The 10,000-nt window shown below is 49.6% G+C and overlaps 1 protein-coding gene across 4 annotated transcripts in view; it reads right to left on the bottom strand.

Moving 5' to 3' along the window:
* The window catches only part of lrba (LPS-responsive vesicle trafficking, beach and anchor containing), a 194,282-nt gene that overhangs the window by 129,184 nt on the left and 55,098 nt on the right, over nucleotides 1-10,000 (bottom strand). For all 4 annotated transcript variants that reach the window (XM_035530261.2, XM_035530262.2, XM_035530264.2 and 1 more), the window contains exons 27-29: nucleotides 9,108-9,215; nucleotides 8,169-8,295; nucleotides 7,629-7,968 (exon numbers count right to left, since the gene is read on the bottom strand). In XM_035530261.2, the coding sequence (XP_035386154.2) occupies nucleotides 7,629-7,968; nucleotides 8,169-8,295; nucleotides 9,108-9,215 (575 nt within the window). The remainder of the gene's footprint in view (nucleotides 1-7,628; nucleotides 7,969-8,168; nucleotides 8,296-9,107; nucleotides 9,216-10,000) is intronic.

The following is a 10,000-nucleotide window of genomic DNA, read 5'->3' as shown; positions in this document are numbered from 1 at the left end:
CAGCGCATAATGTAATTTAGCATCAAGTGCGGCACTGCCCAGCCCAGCGCTGGGAGCCCACTTACCTGCTTAGAGTAATTAGAGCCCCGTTTCCCTGACACAGAATATTCCAGAATTGCACATCTATCTTCCAGCCAATCGATGGCCTCGCTGCGTCTGTCACTGGACACTCCACACTTTGTGATTGATTGAGCTACAGGGGTCTGGGATGGTGCATTATGAGTGTGCGGAGCAGAATGCAGGCCCATATAAACCATTGCATAGCACATCCAGGGGGCTGTGTAGCGCACAGGGCTTTGTACCAGTTTACAAGGAAAAGCTCCGCGCAGTCATGGCACTGATAGCCAGTGGGCACTCATAGATTTGGCAGAATAAAAACCTTATGGGCGTTCTTGTGTCTTCTGTCAGGTGACATCGAGCTTGACAGAAGATATGTGGTTTGTTAATGTATTTAGATATGACATTGCAAACTGTGCATTAATGAGATATTGCTATGCTGTTCCAAAGCTGCTTCACTGAGACATAAAGGCTGTTTTTCGCAAACATGCATCGGATCAGAGTCCCAAACGCTTCAGGAAGGCGGGTCAAACAGGCTCATCGTAGTAGAGAAACACCAATCACTCAATCCACTTCCCATTCCGCCCAGTCTTCCGAAACATTCCAAAGGTTCCACCGTGACATCAACAGCCCCCCTGCCGTGCACGCCATTCCGGCAGCAGCAGGCTGGTGTCTCCACCCGGAGAACGGAGCTATCTGTCCAGAGCCCTGACAGAGAGCTGGCCTCCGCGGAGGGGGCCACTGGCCTCTTTATCGGCGCTGACAGCGTGCGGAGCTCTCTGTTTAATCACCAGCTGCAGTCTGGAAGCGAATGTGACTCGGCGCTCAGACAGAGCGGCTATCACGCAGGAGTCTGCACAGATTTAAGATAAGGCCCGTGCGGGACGCCCGGTTCGAGAAGTTAAAGTCATGTTGGAGGTGGTCCAGGGGCTAACCCGGGAAAGAGACATGCCTGGATTACACATTCCAAACACACGGTGAGGGATGGTTTTCATTTACCAAAAGGAGGAGAGAGAAAAAACACACATACACCAAAAAAATAAAACCCCACCCTCTTCAGCCAAGGTGGGTATAAGGCAGTGTACTGGCTGAGCTCTGAGGATCCTGACCGTCTAGCAGACAGCGTAGCTGTATGACTGCAAACCAGTAGGACACTCAAGTATCCTATTAAACTGCGCTGATTCCAGCACACCGAATAGCTCATTTTACTTAGTTTAATTTTACTTAAGACACGCATGCACTTCTCAACTCAATTTTACTTGCATAGTGCTTTTTACAGTTCATTTACAGTTCAATTACTACTAGAAAGGCACGTTTCAGAATTCCAGGCGACAGAAGGAGAGTTTTGGCAGTACGCGTTCTTATTCGTTCTGCGAACGACCCGGTGTCCTGATACGCTTGTCATTCGGATGTCATGGAAGCGTAAGAGGTCAGAATTCAGAGTTCAGACCCACAGGAATTCATATCTCCTGGACTCCTGGATGTTTACGCATGCCTTACACCACCCTCTCTCCCTCCACGCCTCACAGCTGGCCAGCTCAAGGAGTCAAAGCGCGTGTTATATTTCAGCCCCGTCTAGCTCTCCCTGGTCCTCTCTCCAGCATGCTCAGTGTTGCAGGGCGGAGTGGACTGCAGTGAGCAGGGGGTCCAGGGGAAGAGTGTCCATCTGTTGGAGGGTTTAAATTATTCAGTACGCCATTAGCTACACTTAGCCCCAGCCCAGCACTGCTGTCAATTAATCAGAGCGGCCAGGCATGCGGCGCCGGGTCCGGCCGGACAGAGCAGAGCGAGAGGCGATCACGTTGGGGTGCGGCCTGATGAATTATTTAGACGGCGTAACCACTGCTAGCACACACAATATGCAGCCAGCTTGTTCTGTGTAATCTGCCTCAATCTGAGATCAAGTGAAACATGTCAAGGAGTATGTGAACAAGTTTGTTTGGGAGTGAGAGAGAGAGAGTGTGTGTGTATGTGAATGTGTACACACACACTTGCACTTCTTGCAGAGACATATATAGGCCCTAAAATGTCAGGTGGCAAGACATCCAATCCAACATTAAACTGAGCTACAGGGAGTTTTCTGATGAGCGTTGCCGTTATTTGTGTGCGGGGATAAACGCTGATAAACGCCTGCTATGGGATAACTCATCGCACATAAAAGCTTTATACAGAAGTAGTACGGCACTCATCATCCTTGTGGGTTTGTTTATCCTGGCAGGCCAAAAGCCGCAATGTCCTTTTAAAAATAACTGAAAACCTAGAAAATAACTACATAACGCACATGCTACACAAATGCATTAACACATAAGTGCACTTACAAGTAAAACTAACAGCCCACTTGTACAGTCTGCTCAGCCGTTTCTTCTCAGTCGTGATACTGCATGAGCAGGTCAGCAGAACTCACTCAAAACCATGTGATAATGGACGCAGAAAACACACACAGGCACGCACACGCACACAAATAAATCAGTGGACTGTTTAGAGGATTCTGTCATCATGACCTCATCCTGCAGAACTCTTCTCTTTCTCTCGTGTCATGTGAACCCCCCCCATAAGGTCCGAACCTTTTTTTTTCCCTACCACATATTTCCTTAAAAAGAGTAAATCAAATTTCCCTGGACGCATGGCGGTGACACTGTTTACCAGGCTCTGGTTCCTATCAGCAAATATTTGCAGACATTGCGTCAAAACAGGAGTGAGAGTCACAAAGACATATGGTGGAATCAGGCTGGTGAGGATAGTAAATAAATCTAATGTCTACTTCACCTTTGACCTCAGGCCAGTATTATCTGGGAGATCCTGCTTTTTCCAGCCCCAGAGCTCGTAAATCGCGCCATAGCCCGACTACAATTCCCACACAGAGGAATCTGGGTGGAATGACAATCAGAATGTCACACTGGACCAGCATCGTGAAAGATGGTTTATAGTGGAGGAATGGGAAGCAAGGTAGAGGAACACACACACACACACACACACACACACACACACACACACACACACACACTACAGGCACTGTGTGTGTAGGTCAAAAGTAACCCTTCTGATCAAGTGACAGTGTGAGGTATAGAGAGTGTATTCATAGCTGCTGGTATTAATCATCACCTTGGCATTGGGAACTACCAGCCTATTCATGCCTGCACTCGGTTATGAGAAACCATATATTAGTGTACATAAAAGTGTTATGGGAACTGTAGCCCAGTTAAAGGTAAAGTTACCTTCAGCTTTACACTATCCCACTCAGCCAGCAACATGACACTATAACCCACTATCCCTCACACCCAACATGGCAACCCATCCACACTGTCCCTCACAACCAACAATGCAACCCATCCACAATATCCCTCACACCCAGCATGGCAACTCATCCACACACTATCCCTCACACCCAGCATGGCAACTCATCCACACACTATCCCTCACACCCAGCATGGCAACTCATCCACACACTATCCCTCACACCCAGCATGGCAACTCATCCACACACTATCCCTCACACCCAGCATGGCAACTCATCCACACACTATCCCTCACACCCAGCATGGCAACTCATCCACACACTATCCCTCACACCCAGCATGGCAACTCATCCACACACTATCCCTCACACCCAGCATGGCAACTCATCCACACACTATCCCTCACACCCAGCATGGCAACTCATCCACACACTATCCCTCACACCCAGCATGGCAACCCATCCACACACTATCCTGCTTATCGAATGAATAGAAAAGAACTTTATCTGTGTAATGTGGAACGTGTGTGAGATCATTATAGGTAATTAGCTAGCTAAGTGTGTGTGTACACACACACACACACACACACACACACACACACACACACACACACACACACACACACACACACACACCTTGTGTCAATGAACTTTTATGATTTACATATTTTTCACACTTTTTCTAACATAAACTGGTTTAATGTCCTAGACCTTCAGAAGCATTTAGCTAGCACAACTGATGAAGAACCTCTGTCCCAAAATCTACCTCAGCAGAGCGAAGGAAGGCTAGAATTTGAGAGAGGGAGATAAAGAGAGATAAAGAGAAGGTGACAGAAAGATTAAGAGGGAGAGAAAGAGAGAGAAAAAGTGAAAGAGAGGTGTAAATCTGAAAGTACATGTGCACATGTGTGTGTGTATGTGAGTGAGAGAGAGAGAGAGAGAGAGAGAGAGAGAGAGAGAGAGAGAGAGAGAGAGAGAAGAGTTTGTGAGAGGTGGAGAACAGCAGACCAGGAGCAAAGAGCCTGATAAGAGCACCGCACTCCTGCAGGAGGCCTCCTGCCAGATAAGGGTCTCTCTGCCAGCCCTGGGAAGCCACCCAGCCCCACCCTTCCCCACTGATGTAGCAACAGTCCTGCAGGCCCTGCCTCTACCCCTAAACTGCGTCAGAGGAAAGATACACTGCTCCCAGATCAGCCCAACACCTCCAGCTGAGACGGTGTGATGTGTGTGTAGCCATCCCCATTCACACTGAGGTGTCTGTTGTTTTAGGAGCTAAAGTGAAAACGTTTCATTGGCCCAAAGTTGGGTTTAAGTGCCAACAGCAGTTGTAGTTGACCAGTCACATATAGTGAACACATGCACCCCTTTGTGAAGGGGAGTAAGACGTGCTCTGGACTGTGGGTTTGTCCACACTAAGACCTGCTCTGGGCTGTGGCTTTGTCCACAGTAAGACGTGCTCTGGACTGTGGGTTTGTCCACACTAAGACCTGCTCTGGGCTGTGGGTTGGCCCACAGTAAGACCTGCTCTGGGCTGTGGGTTTGTCCACAGTAAGACCTGCTCTGGGCTGTGGGTTGGCCCACAGTAAGACCTGCTCTGGGCTGTGGGTTTGTCCACACTAAGACCTGCTCTGGGCTGTGGGTTTGTCCACACTAAGACCTGCTCTGGGCTGTGGGTTGGCCCACAGTAAGACCTGCTCTGGGCTGTGGGTTGGCCCACAGTAAGACCTGCTCTGGGCTGTGGGTTTGTCCACAGTAAGACCTGCTCTGGGCTGTGGGTTTGTCCACACTAAGACCTGCTCTGGGCTGTGGGTTGGCCCACAGTAAGACCTGCTCTGGGCTGTGGGTTTGTCCACAGTAAGACCTGCTCTGGGCTGTGGGTTGGCCCACAGTAAGACCTGCTCTGGGCTGTGGCTTTGTCCACAGTAAGACCTGCTCTGGGCTGTGGGTTTGTCCACACTAAGACCTGCTCTGGGCTGTGGGTTGGCCCACAGTAAGACCTGCTCTGGGCTGTGGGTTTGTCCACAGTAAGACCTGCTCTGGGCTGTGGGTTTGTCCACACTAAGACCTGCTCTGGGCTGTGGGTTGGCCCACAGTAAGACCTGCTCTGGGCTGTGGGTTTGTCCACAGTAAGACCTGCTCTGGGCTGTGGGTTGGCCCACAGTAAGACCTGCTCTGGGCTGTGGGTTGGCCCACAGTAAGACCTGCTCTGGGCTGTGGCTTTGTCCACAGTAAGACGTGCTCTGGGCTGTGGGTTTGTCCACAGTAAGACCTGCTCTGAGCTGTGGGTTTGTCCACAGTAAGACCTGCTCTGAGCTGTGGGTTGGCCCACAGTAAGACCTGCTCTGGGCTGTGGGTTGGCCCACAGTAAGACCTGCTCTGGGCTGTGGGTTGGCCCACAGTAAGACCTGCTCTGGGCTGTGGGTTTGTCCACAGTAAGACCTGCTCTGGGCTGTGGGTTGGCCCACAGTAAGACCTGCTCTGGGCTGTGGGTTGGCCCACAGTAAGACCTGCTCTGGGCTGTGGGTTTGTCCACAGTAAGACCTGCTCTGGGCTGTGGGTTTGTCCACAGTAAGACCTGCTCTGGGCTGTGGGTTGGCCCACAGTAAGACCTGCTCTGAGCTGTGGGTTTGTCCACAATTAGACCTGCCTTGGACAGAGTGTTTATCCAGACTAAGACCTGCTCTGGGCTGTGACTGCTCCAGCACCTCGGTCTCCAGGAGCCACTGTAATCCCTGAGCAGATATGAGCAGCCACTGATACCTGACAAAGCATTCCACAGATAAACCCATGTCTGCTACAGCAGAGAGGAGCCTCAGAGAGAGCAAGACCGTGACATTGCCAGCGTTCTAAACACATTCGTACAGTCAAGCTTATTTATAAAGTGCTTTTTCCAACCTGGCTTGTTGCAAAGCAACTTTATAAATGTTTGGCTCCAGATTCCTAACAAGTGAGCGCCTGGCGAGAATGGCAAGGAAAAACTCCCCGGGCGGACTAAAGAATTAAGGAAGAAACCTTGAGAGGACCAAGACTCAAGAGGGGACCCACCCTAGGTATAGAGAGACAAAGAGGACAGTATAAGATGTAAGACTTTCTCTGTGTGACGCCAGGTGAAGCTCAGGAGACTCTCCCATCCCATGAGTATCAGGTATTTAGTCAAGGAACTGGGATGGAACATAAAGGCTGGCGCATTAATGAAGTTTACGATGGCATCACCAATGCCATCAGCACTGATCTCACGTGGGTGTCCGTGCCTACCAACAACATTCACATTCCAGAATCAAAGAACGATTACTCAACAATACGCCCACACAAAAACAGAACTTGCTCCTAAAAGGGTTTAAGTAAATATGTCTTCTCTCCTGCGCTCTCGCTCGCTCGCTCATCATCTGGCACAATCTTTTTCTTTCCTTCACTCTAAATCCCTCTCTGGTAGTGTCTTGGTGCCGCAGAGACACTGCTGCAAACGCAAACCAGACAGGGCAGACATGATCCAGCACACAGCCACAAACAGCTGCACTCACGACTACAGCCTCCAGGACAATGAGCTGCCCTGGGCATGGGGCAGAGCAGAGGCACCCTGGGGCAGGACATGAAGGGCAACTACAAAAACACACACTAAAAGGCACTACTGCACTAATGATGAAGCTTTGAATGTTACATAGTGCGCACACAGACACGCACGCACGCACGCAGGCACACGCGCACACACACACACGCGCACGCACACACACGCGCACGCACACACACGCGGACGCACACACACACGCGCACGCACACACACACACACACACACACACACACACACACACACACACACACACACACACACACACAGCACGCATGCCTGCACACAAATGCACAGATACAGACAGACAGGTAGGCAGGCATCATCTTCCCCAAAAAACACATGCATACAAAAAAAGCATAAACCTAGGTTCTCTCTCACACACACACACCCCGTTCCTGTGTGTGTGTGTGTGTGTGTGTGTGTGTGTGTGTATCATTTTGACGGCTGACCGCACCGCACACTCACACCAAAGCGATTTTCATGTGAAGCTTAAAAATGCTCTTTGAGGTTTTTAGCAGTTAATTGGCTTCAGGCCAGTGGAAAAACATCAGCACACTTGTGCTGTGTTGCCATGGGAACCAGTAGCAGGAGACACTTCTGCCTTTAACTGCATTTTTAGGTGTTAACAGTGCATCAGATCAAGTATCAACAGATAAAACTTACAACTGTTCATTATCCAATCAGCACTGAGCCTAAATGAAAGCCTCTCTTTTCAGCTTCACTCCACGAACCAATCAGCAGAGAGCTATCAGGTGACAGGGTACTGACCTGTCAAAGGAGCGGAACTGGACAGCCTGTTCGTGAGACTCCTCCCCCACCGAACCCAGAAACGCTGGAGGCAGCAGGCTGGGGTCCACCATGATGTCATCAGCCCGGGCACTGACCAGGCTCCTGAGGATGTCCTTCACATTCTTACTCTTACTGTCCTTGTCTGTGACCTCTTGACCTCTCTTGACCTCTGAGGACAAGGTGGAGAGGGCTTCAGACACGGCGTCGGGAGCCGTCCGGGGCTCTCCGTCGCTAGGGGTTACAGGTGCACGCTCGTCTCCGAAGGCGGAGTCTCTCCGGAGAGGAGATGCACTGTTCCCTAGATCAGAAGAGATGCTCTCTGTGCATGCATACACACACACGCATGCACACACACACAGACGCACACATGAGTTATCTGTGCGTTATCTGTGAGTTATCTGTGCGCTGTGTGTGTGTAGCAATAGTTTGTGTATTTGAATATGCATGTGTGTGCATTTGTGTATATGAATATGCATGTGTCTGTGTGTGTGTGTGTGTGTGTGTGTGTGTGTGTGTTACCTGTGCGCTTTGTGCTGATGCTCTTGTCATTGTGAGGCTCCAGGATATCTCGGTATTTGGACACCATGAGCACAGAGATGAAGTAGACCACAGCCAGAGCCAGGAACTGTGCCTGTTTACTGTCCTCCTGCACACACACGCACACGCACACACACACGCACGCACCACATAACGTGAATGCCCACGCAAGTGTATGGTGGCAGAAGTGTCTAGTGGGGACTCTGGAAAAATCAGTTAAGAAAAATGACATCGAGATCACATGCAGGATCACATGTGAAGCTGTGAGGGACTCCAAAAGAGCCAAGAGTGAAGAACTGCAGCAGGAGGACAGGACTACGCGAGGACAGGACTACGCGAGGACTGGACTACGCGAGGACTGGACTGGGAGAGGCCTTAGGTAGCCATAAACAGCCTCATACTTACATTTGCGTATCAATAACTTACACGTGCACAGACATGCACTTTCACAGTCATTCACTGGTGCCTAAACATAGAGTGTAGCTATGCTTGTGTATGTTGGTGTGGCTGCCTGGGTGTAAAACAGTTATCAGCACGTCCGGAAGTCATTTCATTGTGACAGGAAGGCAGATATTTAACTATAATCTATACAGAAGACTCATCAACATAAGGTAAAGAGAGGTCTGCTGCAGTACACATGTTACATATCCACCTTCCTGGTACAATGAAATGATTTCCGGGCGCACTGAAATTTTTTTTACACACATGCGCCCACATTCATACAAGCATAGTGCAAGTGTACATACACTTGTGTATATGTGTAAGTATAAGTTAATCATCTATATGTAAGTATGTGTGTGTGCATATGTGTTTTGTGTGTGTACGCGAGTTTTTCGTGCATATGTATGATTATTTCATATGTATGCAAACAGAACTGTTTAACCCTTTCACCCCAAACAGCCCCTCATGCAGGACACTCACGATGTCCCTGAAGACCACGGCACGCAGGCGGTTAATGTCCATGTCCTGCAACAAACGGTCCATGTCCCTGATGGGAGAGATCCCTCCTGTCACAATGTCTATAGGACTCTGTATGCACACACACACACACCCAGACACACACACACACACACACACACACACACCCAGACACACACACACACACCCAGACACACAGACACACAGACACCCAGACAGACACACACACACACCCAGACACACACCCAGACACACACACACAAAAACACACACACACACACACACACAAACACACACTTTATCGTGAAGCTCTTTCTCCACTTACCTGAAGGACTCAGAGGTGGAAAAACGTCCTGTTTGACCTTGACCCAGAGCCCCTCCATAACCCTAATCCTAAGCCTTACTATAACTGCAAGCAAAAACAGATACTTAGGCTAAACACTAAAATCTCCTAACCCACTGTCAATACTTGGTCAATACCAGTGAAAGGTCCATTAGGACACATATAAAGGCCAGGCGGAGTGGAGGTGTTTCTGTTGGCAGGTCTACACGGAGCGCGGTACGTCTGCGATCGTGAGCGTTAGCTCTGGACTCTCCCCGCGTGGATGAATTATAGATGAGCTGAACGCTTTCTGAAGGAGAACGGGGAGGCGGCTGTTGTTGTTTTCAGCGGAACCTCAGCCAGCAAACCAAAAGGGCATTTCCAACAAGCGAAAGACTGAAACCTCAGTGTTTTATTATTACTGTTTTCAAATGCATGCAGGTGACGGACCCAAACTTGCATCTGCCGTAATTTGTAAGAAGGAACGTAACTAACAGCGTGGTGTCGCCCAGGCTGCCTACCTATGATGATACGATCGCACAGCCCTTAAAACCGCCATCTCAGAAGCCGTGTC

This window comes from Electrophorus electricus, chromosome 5 (assembly GCF_041902795.1).
Source record: "Electrophorus electricus isolate QZ-2024a chromosome 5, ASM4190279v1, whole genome shotgun sequence".
Lineage (NCBI taxonomy): Eukaryota > Metazoa > Chordata > Actinopteri > Gymnotiformes > Gymnotidae > Electrophorus > Electrophorus electricus.
This window is presented reverse-complemented; position numbering and strand designations above follow the sequence as displayed.